This window comes from Lampetra fluviatilis, unplaced genomic scaffold (assembly GCF_964198595.1).
Source record: "Lampetra fluviatilis unplaced genomic scaffold, kcLamFluv1.1 SCAFFOLD_385, whole genome shotgun sequence".
Lineage (NCBI taxonomy): Eukaryota > Metazoa > Chordata > Hyperoartia > Petromyzontiformes > Petromyzontidae > Lampetra > Lampetra fluviatilis.
In genome coordinates, this window is record NW_027620864.1 from 28,869 (window position 1) to 43,948 (window position 15,080).

General features: G+C 56.9%; 1 protein-coding gene across 1 annotated transcript in view; it reads right to left on the reverse strand.

Moving 5' to 3' along the window:
- The window catches only part of LOC144954451 (solute carrier family 12 member 5-like), an 84,676-nt gene that overhangs the window by 26,160 nt on the left and 43,436 nt on the right, over positions 1-15,080 (reverse strand). Inside the window, exons 14-16 of the mRNA XM_078884953.1 lie at positions 8,331-8,526; positions 6,202-6,371; positions 1,665-1,796 (exon numbers count right to left, since the gene is read on the reverse strand). Of these exons, the coding sequence (XP_078741079.1) occupies positions 1,665-1,796; positions 6,202-6,371; positions 8,331-8,526 (498 nt within the window). The remainder of the gene's footprint in view (positions 1-1,664; positions 1,797-6,201; positions 6,372-8,330; positions 8,527-15,080) is intronic.

Genomic DNA, 15,080 nt, shown 5'->3' on the forward strand with positions numbered 1-15,080 from the left:
CACACGTGTACACACACACACGTGTACACACACACACACACGTGTACACACACACACACGTGTACACACACACACGTGTACACACACGTGTACACACACACACACACGTGTACACACACACACGTGTACACACACACACGTGTACACACACACACACGTCTTCTCGTACGTGTACGCAGAGATGTCGTGATCATGCTGTAGCACACACACACACACGTGTACACACACACACGTGTACACACACACACACACGTGTACACACACGTGTACACACACACACACACACGTGTACACACACACACACACGTGTACACACACACACGTGTACACACACGTGTACACACACATACACACGTGTACACACACACACGTGTACACACACGTGTACACACACACACACACGTGTACACACACGTGTACACACACACACACACGTACACACACACACACACGTGTACACACACACACGTGTACACACACGTGTACACACACACACACACGTGTACACACACACACGTGTACACACACGTGTACACACACATACACACGTGTACACACACACACGTGTACACACACGTGTACACACACACACACACACGTGTACACACACATACACACGTGTACACACACACACACACGTGTACACACACATACACGTGTACACACACACACGTGTACACACACGCGTACACACACACACACACGTGTACACACACATACACACGTGTACACACACACACGTGTACACACACGTGTACACACCACACACACACGTGTACACACACATACACACGTGTACACACACACACGTGTACACACACGTGTACACACACACACACACACGTGTACACACACATACACACGTGTACACACACACACGTGTACACACACGTGTACACACACACACACACACGTGTACACACACATACACACGTGTACACACACACACGTGTACACACACGTGTACACACACACCACACACGCGTGTTCACTCTCACACGCGTGTGGGTGGGTGAGCGAGTGGTTGGGCGGGTGAGCGGGCAAGCGAGCAAGCGGGCAGGCGGGTGAGTGGGTGAGCGAGCGAGCGAGCGAAGCGAGCGGGGCGAGTGATTGGGTAGGTGAGTGGGTGAGCGGGTAAGCGGGTGAGCGGGCGAGCGAGCGAGCAAGTGGGTGGGCGGGCAGGTCAGCGAGTGAGTGAGTGGGTGAGCAGGCGGGCGGGCGGGTGGGTGGGTCTATGGGTGAGCGGGCAGGCGAGCGAGTGAGTGGGTGAGTGGGTGAGTGGGTGAGGTGAGTGAGTGGGTGAGTGGGTGAGTGGGTGAGCGAGCGGGTGAGTGAGTGGGTGAGTGGGTGAGTGGGTCAGCGAGTGGGTGGGTGGGTGAGCGAGCGGGCGAGTGAGTGGGTGAGTGGGTGAGTGGGTGAGTGGGTGAGCGAGCGAGTGAGTGGGTGAGTGGGTGAGCGAGCGAGTGAGTGGGTGAGTGGGTGAGCGAGCGAGTGAGTGGGTGAGTGGGTCAGCGAGTGGGTGGGTGGGTGAGCGAGTGGGTGGGTGAGTGGGTGAGTGGGCGAGCGGGCGGAGCGGGCGGGCGGAGCGAGCGAGCAGGTGAGTGAGTCAGTGGGTGAGTGAGCGAGTGGGCGAGCGAGCGAGCGGGCGAGCAGGCGTCGCTCACCATCTCCACGACCTCCACCTCGGCGTCGATGCGCAGGTGGTAGAGGAATGTGGTGAGGTCGCTCTTCATCTGGATGCTGTTGTCCTCGAGTTGCGCCACCGTGAAGATGCGCATCTTGCACTTGCGCCACACCTGAGCGCGTCACACAGTCAGTCACTGTCAGTCACTCAGTCACTCAGTCAGTCACTCAGTCAGTCACTCAGCTGCGCCACCGTGAAGATGCGCATCTTGCACTTGCGCCACACCTGAGCGTGCCACACAGTTAGTCAGTCAGTCAGTCACTCAGTCAGTCACTGAGTCAGTCACTCAGTCAGTCACTCAGTCACTCAGCTGCGCCACCGTGAAGATGCGCATCTTGCACTTGCGCCACACCTGAGCGTGCCACACAGTTAGTCAGTCAGTCAGTCACTCAGTCAGTCACTGAGTCAGTCACTGAGTCAGTCACTCAGTCACTCAGCTGCGCCACCGTGAAGATGCGCATCTTGCACTTCCGCCACACCTGAGCGTGTCACACTGTTAGTCACTCAGTCAGTCACTCAGTCACTCAGTCAGTCACTGAGTCAGTCACTCAGTCAGTCAGTCAGTCACTCAGTGAGACAGTTACACAGTCAGTCAGTCAGCTGCGCCACCGTGAAGATGCGCATCTTGCACTTGCGCCACACCTGAGCGTGCCACACAGTTAGTCAGTCAGTCAGTCACTGAGTCAGTCACTGAGTCAGTCACTCAGTCAGTCACTCAGTCACTCAGCTGCGCCACCGTGAAGATGCGCATCTTGCACTTCCGCCACACCTGAACGTGTCACACTGTTAGTCACTCAGTCAGTCACTCAGTCACTCAGTCAGTCACTGAGTCAGTCACTCAGTCAGTCAGTCAGTCACTCAGTGAGACAGTTACACAGTCAGTCAGTCAGCTGCGCCACCGTGAAGATGCGCATCTTGCACTTGCGCCACACCTGAGCGTGCCACACAGTTAGTCAGTCAGTCAGTCACTGAGTCAGTCACTGAGTCAGTCACTCAGTCAGTCACTCAGTCACTCAGCTGCGCCACCGTGAAGATGCGCATCTTGCACTTCCGCCACACCTGAGCGTGTCACACTGTTAGTCACTCAGTCAGTCACTCAGTCACTCAGTCAGTCACTGAGTCAGTCACTCAGTCAGTCAGTCAGTCACTCAGTGAGACAGTTACACAGTCAGTCAGTCAGCTGCGCCACCGTGAAGATGCGCATCTTGCACTTGCGCCACACCTGAGCGCGTCACACAGTTAGTCACTCAGTCAGTCACTCAGTCAGTCACTGAGTCAGTCACTCAGTCAGTCACTCAGTGAGACAGTTACACAGTCAGTCACTCAGCTGCGCCACCGTGAAGATGCGCATCTTGCACTTGCGCCACACCTGAGCGCATCACACAGTTAGTCAGTCAGTCAGTCACTCAGTCACTCAGTCAGTCACTGAGTCAGTCACTCAGTCAGTCACTCAGTCACTCAGCTGCGCCACCGTGAAGATGCGCATCTTGCACTTCCGCCACACCTGAGCGTGTCACACAGTTAGTCACTCAGTCAGTCACTCAGTCACTCAGTCAGTCACTGAGTCAGTCACTCAGTCAGTCACTCAGTGAGACAGTTACACAGTCAGTCAGTCACTCAGTCAGCTGCGCCACCGTGAAGATGCGCATCTTGCACTTGCGCCACACCTGAGCGCATCACACAGTTAGTCACTCAGTCAGTCACTCAGTCACTCAGTCAGTCACTGAGTCAGTCAGTCACTGAGTCAGTCACTGAGTCACTCAGCCAGTCAGTCAGTCGGTCACACAGTCAGTCACTCAGTCAGTTGCTTAGTCACTCAGTCACACAGTTAGTCAGTCAGTCAGTCACTGAGTCAGTCAGTCAGTCACTGAGTCAGTCAGTCACCGAGTCAGTCACTCAGTTACACAGTCAGTCAGTTACTCAGTCAGTCACTCAGTCAGTCAGTCAGTTACTCAGTCAGTCACTCAGTCAGTCAGTCAGTCAGTTACACAGTCAGTCAGTCACTCAGTCAGTCGCTCAGTTACACAGTCAGTCAGTTATTCAGTCAGTCAGTCACTCAGTTAGTCAGTCAGTCACTGAGTCAGTCAGTCAGTCACTGAGTCAGTCAGTCAGTTACTCAGTCACTCAGCTGCGCCACCGTGAAGATGCGCATCTTGCACTTGCGCCACACCTGAGCGCGTCACACAGTTAGTCACTCAGTCAGTCACTCAGTCAGTCACTGAGTCAGTCACTCAGTCAGTCACTCAGTGAGACAGTTACACAGTCAGTCACTCAGCTGCGCCACCGTGAAGATGCGCATCTTGCACTTGCGCCACACCTGAGCGCATCACACAGTTAGTCAGTCAGTCAGTCACTCAGTCACTCAGTCAGTCACTGAGTCAGTCACTCAGTCAGTCACTCAGTCACTCAGCTGCGCCACCGTGAAGATGCGCATCTTGCACTTCCGCCACACCTGAGCGTGTCACACAGTTAGTCACTCAGTCAGTCACTCAGTCACTCAGTCAGTCACTGAGTCAGTCACTCAGTCAGTCACTCAGTGAGACAGTTACACAGTCAGTCAGTCACTCAGTCAGCTGCGCCACCGTGAAGATGCGCATCTTGCACTTGCGCCACACCTGAGCGCATCACACAGTTAGTCACTCAGTCAGTCACTCAGTCACTCAGTCAGTCACTGAGTCAGTCAGTCACTGAGTCAGTCACTGAGTCACTCAGCCAGTCAGTCAGTCGGTCACACAGTCAGTCACTCAGTCAGTTGCTTAGTCACTCAGTCACACAGTTAGTCAGTCAGTCAGTCACTGAGTCAGTCAGTCAGTCACTGAGTCAGTCAGTCACCGAGTCAGTCACTCAGTTACACAGTCAGTCAGTTACTCAGTCAGTCACTCAGTCAGTCAGTCAGTTACTCAGTCAGTCACTCAGTCAGTCAGTCAGTCAGTTACACAGTCAGTCAGTCACTCAGTCAGTCGCTCAGTTACACAGTCAGTCAGTTATTCAGTCAGTCAGTCACTCAGTTAGTCAGTCAGTCACTGAGTCAGTCAGTCAGTCACTGAGTCAGTCAGTCAGTTACTCAGTCACTCAGTCACTCAGTCAGTCAGTGGCTCTGTCAGTCACTCAGTCAGTCACTCAGTCAGTCACTCAGTCAGTCAGTCACTCAGTCACTCAGTCAGTCACTCAGTCAGTCACTCAGTCACTCAGCTGCGCCACCGTGAAGATGCGCATCTTGCACTTGCGCCACACCTGAGAGTGTCACTCAGTCAGTCAGTCACTCAGTCAGTCACTCAGTCACTCAGTCCGTCACTCACACAGTGAGTCACACAGTGAGTCACACAGCCACCTTGTGCTGACGCAGCAGGAATGGCAGCAGCATGAGCATGCCGCCGTCGTGCACGATCCACCACAGTCACTCAGCCACTAAGTCACTCAGTCACTCAGTCACACAGTCACACAGTGAGTCACTCACTCAGTCACTCAGCCACTCAGTCACTCAGTCACTCAGTCACACAGTGAGTCACTCACTCACTCAGTCACACAGTCACTCAGTCACTCAGTCACACAGTCACTCAGTCACTCAGTCACACAGTCACTCAGCCACTCAGCCACTCAGCCACTCAGTCACTCAGTCACTCAGTCACACAGTGAGTCACTCACTCAGTCACTCAGCCACACAGTCACACAGTGAGTCACACAGTCAGTCACACAGTCACTCACTCAGTCACACAGTGAGTCACTCAGTCACCTTGTGTTGGCGCAGCAGGAATGGCAGTAGCATGAGCATGCCGCCGTCGTGCACGATCCACCACAGTCACTCAGCCACTCAGTCACTCAGTCACTCAGCCACACAGTCACACAGTCACACAGTCAGTCAGTCACTCAGTCACTCAGTCACTCAGTCACTCACACAGTGAGTCACACACACAGTCACACAGCCACCTTGTGTTGACGCAGCAGGAATGGCAGCAGCATGAGCATGTCACCCAGTCACACAGTGAGTCACACAGTGAGTCACACAGTGAGTCACACAGTCACTCAGTGAGTCACACAGTGAGCCACACAGTCACCTTGTGCTGACGCAGCAGGAATGGCAGCAACATGAGCATGCCGCCGTCGTGCACGATCCACCACAGTCACTCAGTCACTCAGTCAGTCAGCCACTCAGCCACTCAGTGAGTCACACAGTGAGTCACACAGTGAGCCACACAGTCACCTTGTGCTGACGCAGCAGGAATGGCAGCAACATGAGCATGCCGCCGTCGTGCACGATCCACCACAGTCACTCAGTCACTCAGTCACTCAGTCACACAGCCACTCAGCCACTCAGTCACTCAGTCACTCAGCCACTCTGTCACTCAGTCACTCAGTGAGTCACACAGTGAGTCACACAGCCACCTTGTGCTGACGCAGCAGGAATGGCAGTAGCATGAGCATGCCGCCGTCGTGCACGATCCACCACAGTCACTCAGTCACTCAGTCACTCAGTCACTCAGTCACTCAGTGAGTCACACAGTGAGTCACACAGCCACCTTGTGCTGACGCAGCAGGAATGGCAGCAACATGAGCATGCCGCCGTCGTGCACGATCCACCACAGGTCGATGGAGCCCTCGGCCCAGCGCTGCTGCCGCCCGGGGAAGGCGGCTACGTTCTTGGCGACGAGGAGAGCGCGGTGAGCAGCGGTGGTGACTCGCACCGTCTCTGTCACACCGCAGACACCACCACCACAACCACAACCACAGACACCACCACCACAACCACAGCCGGGTGAGTGAGTGGGTGAGTGAGTGGGTGAGTGGGTGAGTGAGTGGGTGAGTGGGTGGGTGAGTGGGTGAGTGAGTGAGTGAGTGGGTGAGTGAGTGGGTGAGTGGGTGGCTAAGTGGGTGAGTGAGTGGGTGAGTGAGTGGGTGAGTGTGTGAGTGAGTGAGTTCTTGGCGACGAGGAGAGCGCGGTGAGCAGCCGTGGTGACTCGCACCGTCTCTGTCACACCGCAGACACCACCACAACCACAACCACAGACACCACCACCACAACCACAGCCGGGTGAGTGAGTGGGTGAGTGAGTGGGTGAGTGGGTGAGTGAGTGAGTTCTTGGTGAGCAGCCGTGGTGACTCGCACCGTCTCTGTCACACCGCCACCACCACCACAACCACAGACACCACCACCACAACCACAGCCGGGTGAGTGAGTGGGTGAGTGAGTGGGTGAGTGGGTGAGTGAGTGAGTTATTGGTGAGCAGCCGTGGTGACTCGCACCGTCTCTGTCACACCGCCACCACCACCACCACAACCACAACCACAGACACCACCACCACAACCACAGCCGGGTGAGTGGGTGGGTGAGTGAGTGGGTGAGTGGGTGAGTGAGTGAGTTCTTGGTGAGCAGCCGTGGTGACTCGCACCGTCTCTGTCACACCGCCACCACCACCACCACAACCACAACCACAGACACCACCACCACAACCACAGCCGGGTGAGTGGGTGGGTGAGTGAGTGGGTGAGTGGGTGGGTGAGTGGGTGGGTGAGTGAGTGGGTGAGTGAGTGGGTGAGTGGGTGGGTGAGTGGGTGGGTGAGTGAGTGGGTGGGTGAGTGAGTGGGTGAGTCAGTGGGTGGGTGAGTGAGTGGGTGAGTGAGTAGGTGAGTGAGTGAGTGAGTGGGTGGGTGAGTGAGTGGGTGAGTGAGTGGGTGAGTGGGCGGGTGAGTGAGTGGGTGAGTGAGTGGGTGAGTGGGCGGGTGAGTGAGTGGGTGAGTGAGTGGGTGAGTGAGTGGGTGGGTGAGTGAGTGGGTGAGTGGGTGAGTGAGTGGGTGAGTGAGTGAGTGAGTGAGTGGGTGAGTGAGTGGGTGAGTGGGTGAGTGAGTGAGTGAGTAAGTGAGTGGGTGAGTGAGTGAGTGAGTGAGTGGGTGAGTGAGTGAGTGGGTGAGTGGGTGAGTGGGTGAGTGAGTGAGTGGGTGAGTGAGTGAGTGGGTGAGTGAGTGTGTGAGTGAGTGAGTGAGTGAGTGGGTGAGTGAGTGAGTGGGTGAGTGAGTGGGTGAGTGAGTGAGTGAGTGTGTGAGTGAGTGGGTGAGTGGGTGAGTGAGTGAGTGAGTGTGTGAGTGAGTGGGTGAGTGAGTGAGTGGGTGAGTGAGTGGGTGAGTGAGTGTACGAGTGAGCGAGTGAGTGAGTGGGTGAGTGAACGAGTGGGCGAGTGAGTGAGTGGGTGAGTGAGTGTATGAGTGAGTGTGTGAGTGGGTGAGTGCGTGAGTAGGTGAGTGAGTGAGTGAGTTCTTGGCGACGAGAAGAGCGCGGTGAGCCGCTGTGGTGACTCGCACCGTCTCTGTGACACCACAGCAGACACCGCAGCCACAACAACCATAGCCATAGCCGAGTGAGTGAGTGGATGAGTGAGTGAGTGAGTGGGTGAGTGGGTGGGTGAGTGGGTGGGTGAGTGAGTGGGTGAGTGATCGAGCGAGTAAGAGATCAAGTTGGTGAGCGAGCGTGAGATCGAGCGAGCGAGTGGTCGAGCGAGCGATCAAGTCAGCAAGCAATCCAGTGATCCAGCCAGCGATCGATCCAGCAACCGATCGATCGAGCGAACGATTGACCGATCGAGTTTCCGAGTGACCGATCAATCCATCCATCGATCGATCCATCGATCTATCTGTACCGACCCATCGAACCCACCGATAAAGTCCTTCCAGGTGCGTGGGTCTGTGCTCTGTCGCCAGCGTGTCGGCCAGCCCATGAGCACGGTGTTGGGCTTGAGGCCTCCCAGCCCGCTGGACTGCACCAGGTGAGAAACGCCTTCGCTGGCGCGAGAAGCCACCACCACCTGGCAGAAACCTTTCACGCGCTCAGACTCCATCAAGCGGCGGATCGTCTGGGGGCGGGCACACAGACACACAGACACACAGACACACAGACACACAGTCAGGCAGTCACCACCATCTGGCAGAAACCTTTCACGCGCTCAGACTCCATCAAGCGGCGGATCGTCTGGGGGCGGGCACACAGACACACAGACACACAGACACACAGTCACACAGACACACAGACACACAGTCAGGCAGTCACCACCACCTGGCAGAAACCTTTCACGCGCTCAGACTCCATCAAGCGGCGGATCGTCTGGGGGCGGGCACACAGACACACAGACACACAGACACACAGTCACACAGACACACAGTCAGGCAGTCACCACCACCTGGCAGAAACCTTTCACGCGCTCAGACTCCATCAAGCGGCGGATCGTCTGGGGGCGGGCACACAGACACACAGACACACAGACACACAGTCACACAGACACACAGTCAGGCAGTCACCACCACCTGGCAGAAACCTTTCACGCGCTCAGACTCCATCAAGCGGCGGATCGTCTGGGGGCGGGCACACAGACACACAGACACACAGACACACAGACACACAGTCACACAGACACACAGTCAGGCAGTCACCACCACCTGGCAGAAGCCTTTCACGCGCTCAGACTCCATCAAGCGGCGGATCGTCTGGGGGCGGGCACACAGACACACAGACACACAGTCACACAGACACACAATCAGTCAGTCACACAGTCACACAGACAGTCAAACAGACACACAGTCACCACCACCTGGCAGAAGCCCTTCACGCGCTCAGACTCCATCAAGCGACGGATGGTTTGGGGACGGGGCGGGTACACAGACACACAGACACTCAGTGAGTCAGTCAGTCAGTCACTCAGTCAGTCACTCAGTCACACAGTCAGTCAGTCACACAGACACACAGTCACACAGACACTTAGCCACCACCACCTGGCAGAAACCTTTCACGCGCTCAGACTCCATCAAGCGGCGGATCGTCTGGGGGCGGGCACACAGACACACAGACACACAGTGAGTCAGTCAGTCAGTCAGTAACTCACTCAGTCACTCACTCAGTCACAGTCACACAGTCACTCAGTCACTCAGTCAGTCAGTCACTCAGTCAGTCAGTCAGTCACCACCACCTGGCAGAAACCTTTCACGCGCTCAGACTCCATCAAGCGGCGGATGGTCTGGAGGCAGGGAGGGCACACAGACACACAGTCACACAGTGAGTCAGTCAGTCAGTCACACAGTCACTCAGTCAGTCACACAGTCACACAGTCACCACCACCTGGCAGAAACCTTTCACCCGCTCAGACTCCATCAAGCGGCGGATCGTCTGGGGGCGGGCACACAGACACACAGACACACAGTCACTCAGTGACACAGGCACACCGACACACAGTGAGTCAGTCAGTCAGTCACTCACTCAGTCAGTCACTCAGTCACTCAGTCAGTTAGTCACCACCACCTGGCAGAAACCTTTCACCCGCTCAGACTCCATCAAGCGGCGGATGGTCTGGGGGCAGGGCACACAGACACACAGTGAGTCAGTCAGTCAGTCAGTAACTCACTCAGTCACTCACTCAGTCACAGTCACACAGTCACTCAGTCACTCAGTCAGTCAGTCACTCAGTCAGTCAGTTAGTCACCACCACCTGGCAGAAACCTTTCACGCGCTCAGACTCCATCAAGCGACGGATGGTCTGGAGGCAGGGCGGGCACACAGACACACAGTCACACAGTGAGTCAGTCAGTCAGTCAGTCACTCACTCAGTCAGTCACACAGTCACTCAGTCACACAGTCACACAGACACACAGTCACTCAGTCACACAGACACACAGACACACAGTCACCACCACCTGGCAGAAACCTTTCACGCGCTCAGACTCCATCAAGCGGCGGATGGTCTGGGGGCAGGGCACACAGACACACAGACACACAGTGAGTCAGTCAGTCAGTCAGTCAGTCACTCAGTCACTCACTCAGTCACAGTCACACAGTCACTTAGTCACTCAGTCAGTCAGTCACTCAGTCAGTCAGGCAGCCACCACCACCTGGCAGAAACCTTTCACACGCTCAGACTCCATCAAGCGACGAATGGTCTGGAGGCAGGGCGGGCACACAGACACACAGTCACACAGTGAGTCAGTCAGTCAGTCACTCACTCAGTCAGTCACTCAGTCACTCAGTCACACAGTCACTGGAGGCAGGGCGGGCACACAGACACACAGACACACAGTCACACAGTGAGTCAGTCAGTCAGTCACTCACTCAGTCAGTCACTCAGTCACTCAGTCACACAGTCACTGGAGGCAGGGCGGGCACACAGACACACAGACACACAGTCACACAGTGAGTCAGTCAGTCAGTCAGTAAGTCACTCACTCAGTCAGTCACACAGTCAGTTAGTCACCACCACCTGGCAGAAACCTTTCACCCGCTCAGACTCCATCAAGCGGCGGATCGTCTGGGGGCGGGCACACAGACACACAGACACACAGTCACTCAGTGACACAGACACACAGACACACAGTGAGTCAGTCAGTCAGTCACTCACTCAGTCAGTCACTCAGTCACTCAGTCAGTTAGTCACCACCACCTGGCAGAAACCTTTCACGCGCTCAGACTCCATCAAGCGGCGGATCGTCTGGGGGCGGGCACACAGACACACAGACACACAGTCACTCAGTGACACAGACACACAGACACACAGTGAGTCAGTCAGTCAGTCACTCACTCAGTCAGTCACTCAGTCACTCAGTCAGTTAGTCACCACCACCTGGCAGAAACCTTTCACGCGCTCAGACTCCATCAAGCGGCGGATCGTCTGGGGGCGGGCACACAGACACACAGACACACAGTGAGTCAGTCAGTCAGTCAGTAACTCACTCAGTCACTCACTCAGTCACAGTCACACAGTCACTCAGTCACTCAGTCAGTCAGTCACTCAGTCAGTCAGTCAGTCACCACCACCTGGCAGAAACCTTTCACGCGCTCAGACTCCATCAAGCGACGGATGGTCTGGAGGCAGGGCGGGCACACAGACACACAGTCACACAGTGAGTCAGTCAGTCAGTCACTCACTCAGTCAGTCACTCAGTCACTCAGTCACACAGTCACTGGAGGCAGGGCGGGCACACAGACACACAGTCACACAGTGAGTCAGTCAGTCAGTCAGTCAGTCACTCACTCAGTCAGTCACACAGTCACACAGACACACAGTCACTCAGTCAGGGCGGGCACACAGACACACAGTCACACAGTGAGTCAGTCAGTCACTCAGTCACTCAGTCACACAGTCACACAGACACACAGACACACAGTCACTCAGTCACACAGACACACAGACACACAGTCACCACCACCTGGCAGAAACCTTTCACGCGCTCAGACTCCATCAAGCGGCGGATGGTCTGGAGGCAGGGCGGGCACACAGACACACAGTCACACAGTGAGTCAGTCAGTCAGTCAGTCACACAGTCACTCAGTCAGTCACACAGTCACACAGTCACACAGTCACCACCACCTGGCAGAAACCTTTCACCTGCTCAGACTCCATCAAGCGGCGGATGGTCTGGGGGCAGGGCACACAGACACACAGACACACAGTGAGTCAGTCAGTCAGTCAGTCAGTCACTCAGTCACTCACTCAGTCACAGTCACACAGTCACTCAGTCACTCAGTCAGTCAGTCACTCAGTCAGTCAGGCAGCCACCACCACCTGGCAGAAACCTTTCACGCGCTCAGACTCCATCAAGCGACGAATGGTCTGGAGGCAGGGCGGGCACACAGACACACAGTCACACAGTGAGTCAGTCAGTCAGTCAGTCACTCACTCAGTCAGTCACTCAGTCACTCAGTCACACAGTCACTGGAGGCAGGGCGGGCACACAGACACACAGACACACAGTCACACAGTGAGTCAGTCAGTCAGTCACTCACTCAGTCAGTCACACAGTCACACAGACACACAGTCACTCAGTCAGGGCGGGCACACAGACACACAGTCACACAGTGAGTCAGTCAGTCACTCACTCAGTCAGTCACTCAGTCACTCAGTCACACAGTCACACAGACACACAGTCACTCAGTCACACAGACACACAGTCAGGCAGTCACCACCATCTGGCAGAAACCTTTCACGCGCTCAGACTCCATCAAGCGGCGGATGGTCTGGGGGCGGGCACACAGACACACAGACACACAGTCAGTTAGTCAGTCAGACACACAGACACACAGACACTCAGTCAGTCAGTCACACAGTCACTCAGTCAGTTAGTCACTCAGTCACACAGTCACAGTCACACAGACACACAGTCACACAGTCAGTTACTCAGTCACACAGTCACTCAGTCAGTTACTCAGTCACACAGTCACTCAGTCACACAGACACACAGTCAGTCAGTCACACAGTCAGTTACTCAGTCACACAGTCACTCAGTCACACAGACACACAGTCAGTCAGTCACACAGTCAGTTACTCAGTCACACAGTCACTCAGTCACACAGACACACAGTCAGTCAGTCACATAGACACACAGACACACAGTCACACAGCCACCACCACCTGGCAGAAACCTTTCATCCGCTCAGACTCCATCAAGCGGTGGATGGTCTGGGGGCAGGGGGGGCACACAGACACAGACACACAGTCAGTTAGTCAGTCAGTCAGACACACAGACACTCAGTCAGTCACACAGTCACCACCACCTGGCAGAAACCTTTCACCCGCTCAGACTCCATCAAGCGGCGGATGGTCTGGGGGCGGGCACACAGACACACAGTCACACAGTGAGTCAGTCAGTCAGTCAGTTACTCAGTCAGTCAGTCACTCAGTCACACAGACACACAGTCACACAGACACACAGACACACAGTCAGACAGTCAGTCAGTCAGTTACTCAGTCACTCAGTCAGTTACTCAGTCACTCAGTCAGTCAGTCACACAGACACACAGTCACACAGTCAGTCAGTCACACAGTCACACAGTCACACAGATACTCAGTCACACAGTCACTCAGTCAGTTAGTCACACAGTCACACAGTCACTCAGTCACACAGTCACACAGTCAGTCAGTCATTCAGTCACTCAGTCACACAGACACACAGTCACACAGTCACACAGCCACCACCACCTGGCAGAAACCTTTCACCCGCTCAGACTCCATCAAGCGGCGGATGGTCTGGGGGTGGGCACACAGACACACAGTGAGTCAGTCAGTCAGTCACACAGACACACAGTCAGTCACACAGTCAGTCACACAGTCACTCAGTCACTCAGTCACACAGTCACACAGTCACTCAGTCACTCAGTCACACAGACACACAGACACTCAGTCAGTCACACAGACACACAGACACTCAGTCAGTCACGCAGTCACACAGTCACACAGTCACTCAGTCACACAGTGGGGGAGGGGGAGGTGGGGGGAGGTGGGGGCGGGGCAGGGTGGGGGGAGGTGGGGGCGGGGCGGGGGGGGGAGAAGGGGGGTTGAGGGGAGGGGTGGGAAGGGGGTGGGGGAGATGGTGGGGGAGGGAGGGGGGGAATGGGTGAGGGGGAGGTGGGGGGAGGTGGGGGGAGGTGGGGGAGGGAGGTAGTAGGGGGGCGGGGCAGGGTGGGGGGGGGGTTGAGGGGAGGGGTGGGAAGGGGGTGGGGGAGATGGTGGGGGAGGGAGGGGGGGAATGGGGGAGGGGGAGGTGGGGGGAGGTGGGGGCGGGGCGGGGGGGGGAGAAGGGGGGGTTGAGGGGAGGGGTGGGAAGGGGGTGGGGGAGATGGTGGGGGAGGGAGGGGGGGAATGGGGGAGGGGGAGGTGGGGGGAGGTGGGGGCGGGGCGGGGGGGGGAGAAGGGGGGGTTGAGGGGAGGGGTGGGAAGGGGGTGGGGGAGATGGTGGGGGAGGGAGGGGGGGAATGGGTGAGGGGGAGGTGGGGGGAGGTGGGGGAGGGAGGTAGTAGGGGGGCGGGGCAGGGTGGGGGGGGGTTGAGGGGAGGGGTGGGAAGGGGGTAGGGGAGATGGTGGGGGAGGGAGGGGGGGATAGGGGAGAGTGGTAGTAGCGGTGGTGGGGGGGGGCAGGGCAGGGGGGGTGAGGGGAGGGAAGGGGGGACTGGGGGGGGGAAGGGGTGGAAGGGGGGGGGCGAGGGGGAGGAGGGGCAACGCATAAGGGGGGGGAGGGGGTGTGGGTGAAGCGGGGAGGGGGTGGGGGATGGGAGGGAGGGGTGAAAGGGAGGAGGGGGGGATACGAGAGAGGTGGGTGGGGGAGGAGGGGGTGGGGTAAGGGGGAGGGGGGAGTGGGGGGAAGGGGGAGGGGGTAAGGGAGGGAGGGGGAGGGGGGAGTGGGGGGAGGGGGAGTGGGAAAGGGGGGAGGGGGTAAGGGGGTAAGGGGGAGGGGGGAGTGGGGGTAAGGGGGAGGGGGGAAGGGGGGGAGGGGGTAAGGGGGAGGGGGGAGTGGGGGTAAGGGGGAGGGGGGAAGGGGGGGAGGGGGTAAGGGGGTAAGGGGGAGGGGGGGAGGGGGTAAGGGGGGGAGGGGGAGGGGGGAGTGGGGGTAAGGGGGAGGGGGGAGTGGGGGTAAGGGGGAGGGGGTAAGGGGG